At 54.6% G+C, this 13,318-nt stretch overlaps 1 protein-coding gene and 1 long non-coding RNA gene across 3 annotated transcripts; one reads left to right on the plus strand and one right to left on the minus strand.

Annotated features, from left to right (window-relative positions):
• Positions 1 to 127: 127 nt before the first annotated feature.
• Positions 128 to 5,480, minus strand: LOC103656208. Its single transcript, XR_005837825.1, has 3 exons — positions 4,794 to 5,480; positions 4,386 to 4,422; positions 128 to 2,481 (listed from the first exon to the last, which is right to left on the minus strand). It is a non-coding gene; the product is annotated as an uncharacterized LOC103656208 (long non-coding RNA).
• Positions 5,481 to 6,525: 1,045 nt separating this feature from the next.
• LTBR (lymphotoxin beta receptor) lies at positions 6,526 to 13,318 on the plus strand. Of its 2 annotated transcripts, none has more exons than XM_008683569.2 (10): positions 6,526 to 6,839; positions 6,959 to 7,055; positions 7,277 to 7,402; positions 7,482 to 7,634; positions 7,988 to 8,084; positions 8,221 to 8,312; positions 11,017 to 11,124; positions 11,453 to 11,478; positions 12,010 to 12,238; positions 12,428 to 13,318. In XM_008683569.2, exons 1-10 carry the CDS (start codon positions 6,723 to 6,725, stop codon positions 12,667 to 12,669), a joined length of 1,287 nt encoding a protein of 428 aa, XP_008681791.2. In that variant the 5' UTR covers positions 6,526 to 6,722; the 3' UTR covers positions 12,670 to 13,318. The 2 variants fall into 2 exon arrangements, with proteins under 2 accessions (XP_008681791.2, XP_008681793.2); XM_008683571.2 differs by having other exon boundaries at positions 6,526 to 6,818.

Raw genomic sequence — 13,318 nt, forward strand, 5'->3', positions numbered from 1 at the left:
AGGAGCCAGGCAGGGCCCTTGGGCGCAGACCTGGAGCCCAGCGCGCGTTAGAGATGCAGGCACTGAGGGGACAGGGAGGGATGTGGGCAGCACTGGGTGTCAGGGAGGAAGCGGGTGGGCACGACCCAAGTCTACACCAGCCCTGGAAGGAAGGAAAAGCTCACTGGTCCAGGTTGTGTTTTTCCTCCAAAATCTCTGCTCCAGACTTAATCCAGCAAGAAGATAAAGAGTGAAATGTAAGCGGTGAGCACACAGAGAGGGAAGGGGCCGGGAGAGGGCCCAGAGAGATAGCGTAAGGAGGCACAGGGGACATAACCACACAGCCCAGGCCCTGAGCCTGACGGCAGGCGGTCTCCACGGTGGACTCCCAGTGGAGGCAGCCCAGAGTATGTTCACTGGCTTCCCCTGTCTCCCTGGACGTGCAGACACAGGCCCCGCGTGAGCTCTGATGGGGGCAGGGAAAGAAGACAGGCATTCAACATAAGATAAGGACTCCCTCCTGGCAGAGATAAGAACTAAGAGCTGAGGGAGTCCCAGGGTGGCAGGGAGAGGCACTCACCCTGAGGAGACTCAGGAAGACGTCCTGGAGAAGGTAACATCTCAGCGGCGTCTTGAGGAACGCGGAGGAGTCTACCAGGCAAATGAGAGGGAAGCGGGGTACTCCAAACTCAGGGGGCAGGTGGCTTCCTCTTGGGGCAGGAGGTCTCTTGTGGCCCCTTCAAGTGAGAGCTGCTGTCAGCCAGGATTCCCAACCTTGTCCCATGGCTTCCCTTGATGCCTGCAAGGGATAGCCCCCTTTAGGAAGGGAAAGGCTGGGTTTGCCTTCATTTTCCAGATGAAGAAACTGACCCCCCACAAAAAGAAGCCGGTTTTCTGAGAGCACAGAACAGAATAGCAGCCAAGTGAAACACAAAATCAGAATTCTTCTCCTTAGGGCATTTGCCATTTATTTCCCGTGATGAACCAGCCACAGACGCATGGGGCATTGGCGCTCCCCCGCACCTGGTTTGGAAAGCTAGGGAGGTTCACACACAGAGTCCATGGGCTCATCAGCAATCTGGGTCCCCAATTATCTCCCTGGCTCTGGGAAAAGCTCTCTACACTGTCCCCACGTTCCCAGTAGATCCTCCCTTCTCCCTGGAGCCAGGTCCTTGAACAAGGAGCGATCCTGCGGACAAATAGGCTTATGGCACCTGCCTGTTTGATCTGAAAGGGTCACAGAGGCACCTCCCTGTCTTCTGTCTTTGCTAGCTGGTGTCTGAAATCCAACCATGGCTTAAAGCAGCACAGCACATAGTTTTCCTCTCAAGGGCTCCCTGGGAAGAATGGCAAGGCCTGGGCTGGGCTGAGCCGAACGCATGGTGTCCCTGTAACCGCCGTCTGGGTACCGGGAAGCAGCACATGCTTAGAGAAAGTGTCCTTCTAGATCTGGAATGGGCCAGATCAAGTTTGTTGTTGTGAGAAACGGAAATCTGAGACCTGCACTTCTGTTTCTGTTGTGGCTCCATTTAAAATATTATCGTCGAAAGTGCAGAAGTAATGCCCCAATACATTGTCGTCGCAATGCAACTTTCCAACAATACAGAAATAGACAGAACAACAAAGGCTGCCCTTTGTTCCATTTCCTACCCACCCCCTGGGCCCAAGGAGAACCGTGGTAATCTGTATATCCATCTGGATCTTTTTGTGTGCTTTTATAGACCTACGTGTATTTTTTTTTTAATTTATGCTTTTTTTTTTTTTTTTTTGTAGATGGGACCATGTCATAGGTATTCTCTGACTCCCATTTTTGCCTTTAAACAATGTGACTTTGAAAAAGGCACTTTACCTCTCTGGCCCCCTGTGCTCTCATCTGAAAAGTGAAATGGCAGGGAAGAGGGAGGGCGAGGCAACCCAGATGGTCCCAAAAGGCCCCTTCCAGTTGACTTAAAGCAAGAGGCAACCAAGGCCTGGAGAAGCGAAGTGACGTGCCCACAGTCACCCAGGAGTTAGGAGGGGGACCAGATGGAGAGTTGAGTCTCTCCTTTTTCCACACTCAGTGCTGCTCCCCCGACTTCCAGAGAAGTGGAGTCTTGCTCTGGGGGCCTTGTTGTCCTTGTTTTGGAAGCTCCCCCAGCCTCTCCCAGAACCAAGCTGTTCCTTCCCTCCCAGCACTAGCCATCCCCTGACCCTGGGCAAAGGCTGCAGGGAGAGAAGTAAAACAGAGGGTCTGCTATGGGACGAGGGTCATGAGTTCAAAGGGTCTTCCAGCCTCTTGCTCTCTGGGGAACAGGACATGATGGAAATAATCACTTTCTCTCCCACACTCCCGGAGAAAGCCTTGTTGAGAATTCTACGGCGGCACTTACCACTGGATACTATTATTATCCCGGCATGCGCGTGTGTGCGTGTGTGTGCACAGATCGCACTATGAGTTCTCTGAGAGCAGGCCCTAGGCTTATTCGTCTTGGCGGCCGCACTGTGCAGGACTGCTGACCCACTCTGAAGAAGAGAGCAAAATCAGCATCTTTAGACTCCACGTTTATCTTTGGCAGAAGGTGATGTGCTATGAGAAAGCATCTCCATCGAACATCCTGATTTCCTCTGATAACTCATTAATTTGTAATCTATTAATTTATCTAAATTTCCTTCACTGTTTCCATTTCAGCCTCTATCCTTACAGCATAAAAAATGAGTCACTCAATTAAATGCGACTCTTTATTCTCACTACTGAGAGCTAATTAGCATTTCAACACTGGGCTGCCCACTGTGGAAAACAGTAACGGATCCCTTCTGTCTGCACTTATATGGTGTGAATTTCTCCTTAACCTGAAAGGATGAACCAGAAAATTCCTTCTTGCCTCTCCTACTCCAGTCACCTGACAGGAGGCTTAGAAGTTCACCATGAGAAGATTATTCCTTTGGGTCAAGGCAGGATTTCTCTACCTTGGCACAAATGACAATTGGATAATTCTTTGGGATTATTGAAAAGAATAGTCCCCAGTAAAAATTCAAACACCCTGGAGAAGGATGGTCCTCACCCATGACACATCTCTCAGTGTTTCCCAGACCCTTTCTAAGGGCACCAGTTGGCTAAGAGCAGTGTGGGGAAGAGGAAAGAAAGAAAGAGTATCTAAAAGAATCCATTCCCGGGGCACCTGGGTGTCTCAGTCAGTTAAGTGTCTGCCTTCAGCTCAGGTCATGTTCCCTGGGTCCCGGGATCGAGCCCGCATTGGGCTCCCTGCTCAGTGGAGAGCCTACTTCTCCGTCTCCCTCTGCCTGCCACTCCCCCTGCTTGTGCTCTCTCTGTCAAATAAATAAATAAAATCTTTTAAAAATTTTTTTTCTTTTAAAGAATCCATTCCCACCAACCCCCTTTTTGGATTCTTCCTGGACCTCTGGGAGGAAGGATCTCTCAGCATTTCCCGTGGAAGAGGGCCTGGGAGAAGAGCCCCACTCCCAAACATTCTGGGAATCTGTGGGGTACACCGTCCAGGCCCGGTGCTGCCCAAAGGACATCAGTAAAACTTGAAGGAAGCTGGCGAAGAACACAAAGGAAAGAAACAAGACAATGCTCTGCCCGTAAAGAATTTATGGATCCCCACTGTGAGTTTCCTTCAACCCCCTGGAGAAGGTTGGGTAGGCAAAAAAACCATTTATCGATAAGGTTTGTCCATCGTGGTCCTGCTTAGAAACAGGAAAAGCTCTAAGTCTTTCAAGTGGAAGAAATTTAACCCAGGGAATTGGTCCATGGGTGATGAAGGAGATAAGAAGCCAAAGGGGGACAGTGAGACCGTGAGACAGCGAGACAACCCAAAAAGCAGCAAAGCAGGAAGCCGCTACACCTCCAGGGCTGGAAAGCCAGCAGGGTCATGTAGCATTATAGACCCAGAGGCCCCCTGAGCCATTCGGCAGGAAGTAAATAGAGGGGGCTGCCTGAGAGGAGATAGGATTATGAAAGGAGAGAAGGCAGAAGCACAAGCAACCACAGGTGAGGTCCGACGTCAGAAAGCAGAGAGACTGGAAGAAAGAGCCTGGCTTCTTTCCTCCTCCCACCTACCTGTCCTCCTCCCACCTGTCTTCCTATTGGCTGAACCTACCCCAAAGCCGGAGGAGAAAGGAATCTGGGAAATGTAGTTCCCAGTAGTGATACAGCACCGAGCAGAGGAAACTAGAGAACAGATCTGCAAGCAAACCAGCAGGTGACTGGCAAAGGAAAAAAAAAAAAAAAAAAAGGAGGCCCAGAGAGGGGAAGTGATGGGACCAGGATTAAAGTCCAGATCTTAAGGCTCTCGTTTAGGACCCAGAGAGTCCTTGAAGGCTGACGTGACAGCATGAGATTGGCAGCAGAAAAAAGAACGTAGTCCAGCCTGCTGGGTTTTAAAAAGATCCAAGATAGTGCTTACCTGTGAAGCAGGAACCTTTTGAAGGGCAGGAAATGTTCTGGGGAGATACGGAAGAACATACAAAAGTGAAAATTCGCTAATCTGTATATGTAAGAATAGTGTACTTTATGCATTTCATTGTTTATAAATTTTACCTCAATTAAAAGAAACAAGATTTCCTCGTGTCTTTTTCATAAAATCCTGTCATATTTTCAAATGAAATGATATATGTCTGGGGTTTGCTTCCAAATAATTAAGGGAAGACTGGAAGAGGAAGGAGGGCTGATGGAAGAAATAAGACTGGCTGGAGTTGACAATATTATTTTCTTCCCTTTAGTGTATGTATGTGTTATGTGCGAATTTCCATAATAAAAAGTAAAAAAAGAAAAAAGAGAAAAAAGGCTCTTGGGACCCAACACACACACATACCTTCAGGCACTGAAGAGCTCAGTGGTGAGTCCAGTCCCAGCCCCCAATTCCCTTGACCCGGAAAGAGCAGCAGCCCTGAGCAGTGCCTGCTGCGCTGAATGTCTTCCCTTTCCGGGCAGCCTTGGACCATCCGTATAAACACGCCCGCAGAGTACAGATCTGAGCCTTGCACCAGGAGAGGAGAGTGACATGTCTAGACTCAGGAAGGCCCCTTACTGTCTTGGAAGCCCTCCTCCCCAGGCGCACTCCTGCACCAGGATTTCCCAGCTCCCCCACCAAGAGCCTGTCCAGTCAGTCAGACCAACCAACGCAAGGATGAGTGCAGGGCCCTGCAGGGAGAGGGGCGGGACAGTACCCAGGTGACCTATCTCCAGAGAGTAAGTCAGCCCCTCACACCAAAGGAGGCGCCCCGAGTCACAGGAGGCAGCTGAGGACCCAGCTGGGGAATGAGCTGGGGACCCAGAAATCAGGAACTCTGGGGACGAGCTGGGGACCCAGGAATCAGGAACTCTGGAGTCTAGGCTGGTTCTGCATAGACTGGCTAGGTGACGTGGGCAAGGCCTCATCATTTACTCCATAAATACGTATCGGACACTTGGAATGGGCCACACTGGGACCCAGACTTAAAGAGTCCATCCAGGCCGCTCCAGAGCTCACAGCCTGGTGCAGCAGGAGGCAAGAAGCAGCATGTCACAGACTGCAGTCGGTGTGGGAGCTGTGAAGCCTGGGGTGGGGGTCCTTCCCAGAGCCCTGCTGAACCTCGAGGACAGATGGGAGCTAGCCAGGAGCACAGAGTCTTGAAGACCAGAGAGCCTGGCATCAGGGGCCATAGGGGTGCTGTTAATGGGTAGTAGGGAAATGATGGGAAGAAAGGGGGCTAGGGACGAGACCAAGCCCCCTGGAATCCCGGTCTCCTCTCTGTGGCCCCCCTCAGCCTCCGTCTTCTCATCCTTGAGGCGAGGAGGCCAGACGGGTGGGCTGTCAGCCTCCACCAGCACCGAGGGATTCCAGACTCCTGGGTGAGGCTGCCGTGGCTGCCCAGCTCCAGTGCGGCCGCCCCTGCTCAGCTTCGGGAGCTGGGTCTCCCCGTTCCTCCCTATCATCTAAGCACTGGGGAGCGGGGGGCGCTGCCCTCTCTGCTGCGTCTTCTAGGTGACCTGTGCCCACTAATGTGGGCACTGGGTTGGATCACGGCTTAGGGAGGGCTGGCTGATTTGTTATTCCTTTGTAGCTTATCTTTAAAAAGTCACACAACAGGGCAGGAACCCCCAGGCGTCCAGAGGGATGCCAAGTGGGACTTCTGTTTCCCAGATGCTGCAACTGGCTGGCCGGCTGTGGGCCTCCGTGGGTCCCTGCACTCCCCCTGTCTGTAGGTCCCAGGCCCTTCCACTTTCAGATCCGGCACCCATCTGGACACAGCTCTGTCTGTCTGTCTGTCTCTCTCTCTGTTCCAAGTCAGCTCTGCTCTGCTCTCAGAGGCCCATCTGAGCATTGTCCACTCGCTCTGCTGCCCCTTCCCCACCTAGCCTGCCCCTGCCGTCCTCCCCTCCTGGCCAGGCTTCCGAAGAAGGGAGGAGGCCCGGTTCCGGCCCGGCTGCCCTCACGTGCTTTCCCGGCCGCCCCCTCCCGCCCTGCATCGGGGCAGCCAAGCCTGTTCCTCTTCCCCGATTGCGACAGCTGCCTCTGCTCCCAGAGCTCCCTGTCCCCGCCCCGAAGGCCGGCTTGCTCCACTCCCACTTCCTGAGCCTGGCGCTGGAGCCCTGGAGGCCAGGCCAGGCCCGGCCGCTCGGCCCCCGGGGGCACGTCAGCCCGAGCCCTGTCCCAGGCCCTGGGCTCGGGAGGTTGCTGCCACCACTGCCCAGGACGTGCAGGCCTCCCACCTTCCTCCCCCGGCCTCCACCCGTCTGGCCGACTGGCCCACTGGCCGCCATGCGCCTGCCATGGGCTGCCTCCCCCTGCGGCCTGGCCTGGGGGCCACTCATCCTGGGCCTCTGCGGTCTCCTGGCAGCATCCCAGGCCCGACTGGTGAGGGAGGGGCCCGTGCAGGTGGGTGGCGGCGGGCTTGGGAGGGGAAGAGGGGGTCTGGACAGCCCTCTCTCTAGCTCCTCTGCCCTCCCCAGCCGCCCCTGATTAATTCTCCCCCCGACCTCCATCTCCCCTGGAAGGAGCCCCCATACCACACGGAGAACCAAACCTGCCGGGACTGGGAAAAGGAGTACTACGAACCCAAGGATCAGGTCTGCTGCTCCCGCTGCCCCCCAGGTGAGAGGCAATGGCCCGAAGAAGCGGGGACAGGAGGTGGGTTGCAGGGGACTCCGGGCCAACCTCGCTGCCTCGGAGGGAAGACAGACACCATCTCCCAGGAAAACCAGTTGGCCATCCTTCGTGTGTGGCCAGCAAGAGGACAGGGTCCTGCAGCCAGCAGCTGAGGTGAGGGGGAGCCCGGCTCCCCTGACACTGCAGCGGCCCCACTCCCATTCCAGGCACACACGTCTCCGAGGAATGCAGCCGCAGCCAGGACACCATTTGTGCTGTGTGTCCCGAAAATTCCTACAACGAGCACTGGAACCATCTCTCCATCTGCCAGCTGTGCCGCCCCTGTGACCAGAGTGAGTGGCGGTGGGCAGGGGGAGGCAGGCGTCTCCCGGAGCGCGGCCCCTCCGCTGAGCGCTCCTGTCTTCCCACCAGTGCTGGGCTTCGAGGAGACCGTGCCTTGCACCAGCACGCAGAAGACCCAGTGCCGCTGCCAGCCGGGAATGTTCTGCGTGCACTGGGACACGGAGTGTATACACTGCGAGCCACTCTCCGACTGCCCGCCGGGCACCGAAGCCGAGCTGACAGGTCAGAGGTCACTGCGGAGGAGGGCAGGGAGGACGCTGGGTGCCGGTGATCTTGAATGGGGGCAGGGATACAGTGCTTCATGGGGGGGGGAGTCCCCCAGGTAGTTCTCTTCGGTATGAAGAGCCCCCCTCCCTCCCTGTGAAAGGCCCACAGCGGGGGTCTGCAGAGACAGGGAGCCAGGACAGAGACAGGGCCTCAGGAGGCTTCTGTCAGCATGGGGGAGATCAGGAAAGGTGCTGCGGGGTGAGCTGGCGGGCAGGGAGGGGCCGTCCAGTGGGAGCAGAGGACCCTCACAGCCTGGAGAGACTCCCCTTGCCCACTCACCCCAGCTGGCCTTGCTCTTCTCTTGCCAGATGAAGTCGGAGTGGCGAACAGAAACTGTGTGCCCTGTAAGGCAGGCCACTTTCAGAACACCTCCTCCCCCAGGGCCCGCTGCCAGCCCCACACAAGGTGAGTGTGCCCCCACCCCGCACCCCTGCCCTCCCAGAAGTCCCAGCTGCTGACCACCCGATGCTCGCACCCACGGGCTCACCGTGCCACCTCCAGCCCTGTGCCCACCTGAATCGGGCCTCTCTTCCCTCTGCAGGTGTGAGGAGCGGGGCCTGGTGGAGGCCGTTCCAGGCACTGCCCAGTCTGACAGCAGCTGCAGAAATCCACCGCAGCACCCTGAGATGCCAGGTGAGGGGCCTGGGGCCGAGGGGCACATGGAGGGGGCCTGTCTGGGAAGATGCCTTTATCCCCTTCCACCCAAAACAGTGGGGAGAAGATGAATCCTTCTCTCTCAGAATTGGGGCAAGCACAGAAGTTCCCTAAGGAAAAGCTGGAGTGTCCCTAGGCCAGCTTCATAGACACAAATACACACATACGCTCTTTTTAAGTTATATATCACACATGTAACTTGTAAGTTACATATCCTGTTGTGCCAAGGACCACTCCTACACTGATATGTAATTGTAACTGACATCATTTTGGACACGCCGCCGTCATACAATCTTTTTACCAGGCTGAGAATCTCTGTATTAGATTGCACACTTTCAGTATTAGAGAGTTCATCCCACATTGGACTTTCTTGTTTTGTTTTGTTTCTTGTCTGTGAAGTCACTGGTTTCCTAGCCTAACAGATGATTAAGGGATAGTTCTAATGACTGTAAACATTATTAGTTGGGAGAGAGTTATATTAACTTTTTTTAAATTACCAGATATTTATAATAATAGCTTTCATTTATTGAGAGCTAGTGTGTCAGGCACTCTGCCAGCACTTGACAATCAGTAACTCATTTAATCTTTTTTTTTTTAAGATTTTATTTATTTATTTGAGACAGAGAGGGAGCACAAGCAGGGGGAGGGGCAGGCAGAGGGAGAAGCAGGCTCCCCGCTGAGCAGGGAGCCCAATGCGGGACTTGGTGATCCCACGACCCTGGGATCACCACCCAAGCCGAAGGCAGACGTTTAACTGACTGAACCACCCAGGCTCCCCTAACTCATTTAATCTTGCTTAATGACCCTACAAATTACCGCTGACCCTTGAACAACATGAGTTCGAACTGTGCAGGTCCACTTATATGTGGCTTTTTTTCAATAAATAACAGCACAGTTCTGTAAATATATTTTTTCTTTCTTATGATTTTCTTAATGACATTTTCTTTGCTCTCACTTTATTGTGAGAACACAGTATATAAATACATAACCTTGGGGCGCCTGGGTGGCACAGCGGTTAAATGTCTGCCTTCGGCTCAGGGCGTGATCCCGGCGTTATAGGATCGAGCCCCACATCAGGCTCCTCTGCTATGAGCCTGCTTCTTCCTCTCCCACTCCCCCTGCTTGTGTTCCCTCTCTCACTGGCTGTCTCTATCTCTGTCAAATAAATAAATAAAATCTTTAAAAATAAATACATACATACATACATACATGCCCTACAAAATGCGCATTAAACCCACTGCGTTACTGGTAAGGCTTCTTTCTGGCCAACAGTAGACTATTCATAGTTAAGACTTTTTGGGAATCAAAAGCTATGTGTGGATTTTCGACCGCACGGGGGTCGGCGCCCCTAACCGCCATGTTGTTCTAGGGTCAACTGTAGTTCTATTATTATCCTCACCAAGGGAAGGAGGCTCGGCAGAGTTTATGTGACTTGCCCCAGATCACCCACATGGTAACTGGTATTATGAAAACCTACATTCAGTTCTTTCTTACTCCAGAGCCCATGCCATAATGCATGCACACCATAGAAAAGTAGAAAATTCAGAGAAACAAAACTAAAAATCACTCACAGGACCATCACTTAGCATATCCACTCTTGACATTTTGTAATATATCCTCCCAGACATTTTTCTCTGTATGTCTACACATAGAATTGTTTTTATAAAAGTGGAGTCATTTGAATATTTTGTAACTTGATTTTTCATCCAAATATATCATAAAGCTTTTTCCATGTCCTCTTGTTACTTTTTAACCATGTATCGAATACAGTTGGCACTTCAGAGCTGGAATTTTAGGCAGTGTGTACCTAACCCCTCATTTTATCTTCGAGATGCTCCAAAAGGAGGAATGACTTAAAAAGTCACCCAGTTGGGCCGGGCCCCATATGTCTCGGTCTCCAGGTCCAGTTTTTTCCCATGCCTCCCACTCTGTCCTCCCTTAGGCCGCAGGTTTAGGTAACTCAGAAAGGGCAAGCTCCCAGGCTGCAAATGTCCAAGTCTTCCTGACCTTCCCCAGACACACTTGATGGGCACTGGAGACTCTGCTATGATAGCCAGAAATTATCCATGGCTACATAGCAGAAACTGAGAATCCCAAGTCCCAGCCCCCCTACTCTCCCCCTTCTGGAACCTGCCCTGAGTAAGGGGGGGAGAACTTGCAACCCCTCCTCTCCCACCCCCATAAACACCCCCACAGAGATAGAGGGGCAATCTCAGCTCCTACAGTGACCTCTCTGTAGGATGGTCACGTCTGCAGAAGTGTGGCTCTACCCTGTGGCCTGGGTCACTTACAAACCAAAGCCCCACCCTCCCTGTACCGCCTCCCACCCCCCTTCTAGCCCTGGAACCCCAACTGTGCACACGCCTGTTCTCACCCACAGGACTGGCCCCCGTCCTTGGTCTCTACGTGGTGGCCACCAGCACCACCCCCAAAGATCCATCCATGACAGTTTCTCCTGGCTGTCAGGTGGTCCTCCCCGAGTCCAGCTTGCTTCACCTTCTCTGTAACCCAAGGGAGGTTTTTCTAATTCTGCCTTTAGGACCTGCAGTGGCTCTGGAAGGGGAAAGCTGTTCCCCCTTTTCTCTGGGTCACCCAGAGAACTAGAAAGCTGGTCCTTAGCTCCCCAACCCCCATCCCGCCCTTCCCGGTGTCATCACGGCTCTCCTGTCTGCTGTCCCACCAGGAACTGTGATGGTGCTGGCCATCCTGCTGCCGCTGGCCTCGTTCCTCTTCCTCACCACCGTCCTGGCCTGCACCTGGAAGAGCCACCCCTCTCTCTGCAGGAAGCTGGGTAGGAAGGAGCTGGATGCAGGCAGGGAGGCAGGCCTCGCCGGCTGGCTGTCCACACCTGCATAAGGGAGGGAGTCTGAGGGGAACAGTCAGCTTCCCCAGGGCCAACCCTTCTGCCCATCCACACCATGAAGACTTGCGATGCCCGCCCCCAGCACAGACATCCTCTCCACCCAGCCCCCCATTCTGAGGCTGGAGATAAGAGCAATGATAGCTCGTTCCTCCTGGGAACCCAGGGCGGGGGGGGGGGCATAGGTCTCATCGAGCTGTGAAGGGTGCAAGCCCAAGGCCCCCTGGAGGCCTGACCGCCATCTCATTTCCCATTGCAGGATCCCTGCTCAAGAGGCGTCCGGAGGTAATGGGGAAGGCTGAGAAGGCGGCAGGGAGGGGCGGGTGGGGGAACAGGGCGGGCTAGGCAGGGTAAGAGTGTGCCTGCTTCAACATCCGCTCAGCTCATCGGTGATGGAGCCTAGCATGTGCCAAGCACTGTTCCAGGCACCACGGATGTAGCGGTGAGCAAAACAAAGTACCTGCCCTCCTGGCCTTACAGGCCAGGGGACCAAGAATGAAGTTAGACAGCATGGTAGGGGAACAGTGAGTGGCAGTGGCCAAGGGGGGGGTACATTATCTTAGCGTGGACAGAGAGGGCCTCGCTGATAAACTGACACTGGAGCAGAGAGCTGAAGAATGAAGGAGCCATCCATCAGAACATCTAGGGGAAAGTGCCCCAGGAAGAGGGGCATCAAGTGCAAAGGCCCCGTGGCAGGGAGCCTGAAGTGGAGTAGAGGAGAATGAGCTGCCTAAGCGGGGGGTGGGGGGTGGGAATTAAAGAAAGCCGGGGTCTGAGGCCCATGTCATCACTTGGTTCTCTGCCTGTCTCCTCCAGGGAGAGGAATCAAATACTGCTGATGGAAGCTGGGAGCCTCCAAGGGTCAACCCCCATTTCCCTGACCTGGTAAAGCCACTTCTGCCCCTCTCCGGAGATGTGGCCCCATCCTCGGCCAGGCCCCAAGCACCCCTGAATTTGGAGGAAGAGGTGCTACAGCAGCAGAGTCCATTCAGCCAGGCCAGGGAGCTGGAGCCTGAGCTCCCAGAGCAAAGCCAGGTGGCCCATGGTGAGCCTAGGGCAGGCAGCGGGGAGGAGAGGGGGCAGGGAGGGAAGGGTGGGGTGGGAGGGATGGCAGGCAGCCGGAGAGTGTGAGCCAGAGAGAGAGGAGAAGCCTCAACCAGCAAGACAGAGACTCCAGCGCCTCGCTGCCTCGCCGCAGCCGTCAGCCCCTCTCACTCTGCCTCCTTTCCCACAGGGACCAACGGCATTCATGTCACCGGCGGGTCTGTGACTGTCACCGGCAACATCTACATCTACAATGGGCCAGTACTGGGGGGAGCACGGGGCCCCGGAGACCCCCCTGCTTCCCCGGAGCCTCCGTACCCCACCCCTGAAGAGGGTGCCCCTGGCCCTCCCGGGCTCTCTACACCCTACCAGGAGGATGGCAAGGCTTGGCACCTGGCTGAAACAGAGACACTGGGCTGCCATGCCCTCTAACAGGGCCAAGGACCCAACTCGTCACCATGCCTCTTGCTGTTTGGGAAAAGCCAGGAGGTGCAAGGGAGGTGCAAGAGTACCTTCTCCCTGAGGCTACCTTGCCCACCAGGGATTGACAGAGGGCCTGGGCAGGGCCCCTGAGAGGCAGACCGTAAGGGGCCGGGCCTCAGACGCGTGTCCGAGAGCAGGGCCAGGCACTGGCTGGTACATACCCGTCACGAGACTCTCACCACCATCTGAGCAGGCCTGAGACTTCCCTGCAGACCCTCCTGCCCCCTGGGGCTGCAGCAGGCCAGCTCCCGGCGCGGACAGGGCACTGACGCTCGCTGCTGCCCACCACAGCGCTCTGCACCCTCAGCACGGCACGGAAGGAGGCCGGCCACGTGGTCACTTGCAAGGACATCAGTGGGACCTCCAACAGAGTCGTGGTGCTCAGCCCCCAGCTTCCCACGGACTGAAGTAGACCCTATATGAAGATGGAGTTCCATGGAGGACCCCCCCTCCCACTGCTCCTAGACAGGAAAGGGAGTCATCAAAAACTGGGGGTTTGGATACAGTTACTAGGTAGAAGGGAGAGTTTGGGAAGGGGAGGAAAATGGCAAGTGTATTTATAAATTGTAACCACATGCAAATAAAGAGGAGATGGAGA

The sequence above is a fragment of the Ursus maritimus genome, unplaced genomic scaffold (genome assembly GCF_017311325.1).
Source record: "Ursus maritimus isolate PB19 unplaced genomic scaffold, ASM1731132v1 scaffold_26, whole genome shotgun sequence".
NCBI lineage: Eukaryota > Metazoa > Chordata > Mammalia > Carnivora > Ursidae > Ursus > Ursus maritimus.

Excerpts from the sequence above, each read along its gene's own strand:
- LTBR (XM_008683569.2), top strand. The coding sequence starts at position 6,723 with ATGCGCCTGCCATGGGCTGCCTCCCCCTGCGGCCTGGCCTGGGGGCCA. Across the intron at positions 6,840-6,958 it reads TGAGGGAGGGGCCCGTGCAG|GAGCCCCCATACCACACGGA; the intron begins GTGGGTGGCGGC and ends CTCCCCTGGAAG. Across the intron at positions 7,403-7,481 it reads GTGCCGCCCCTGTGACCAGA|TGCTGGGCTTCGAGGAGACC; the intron begins GTGAGTGGCGGT and ends TCTTCCCACCAG.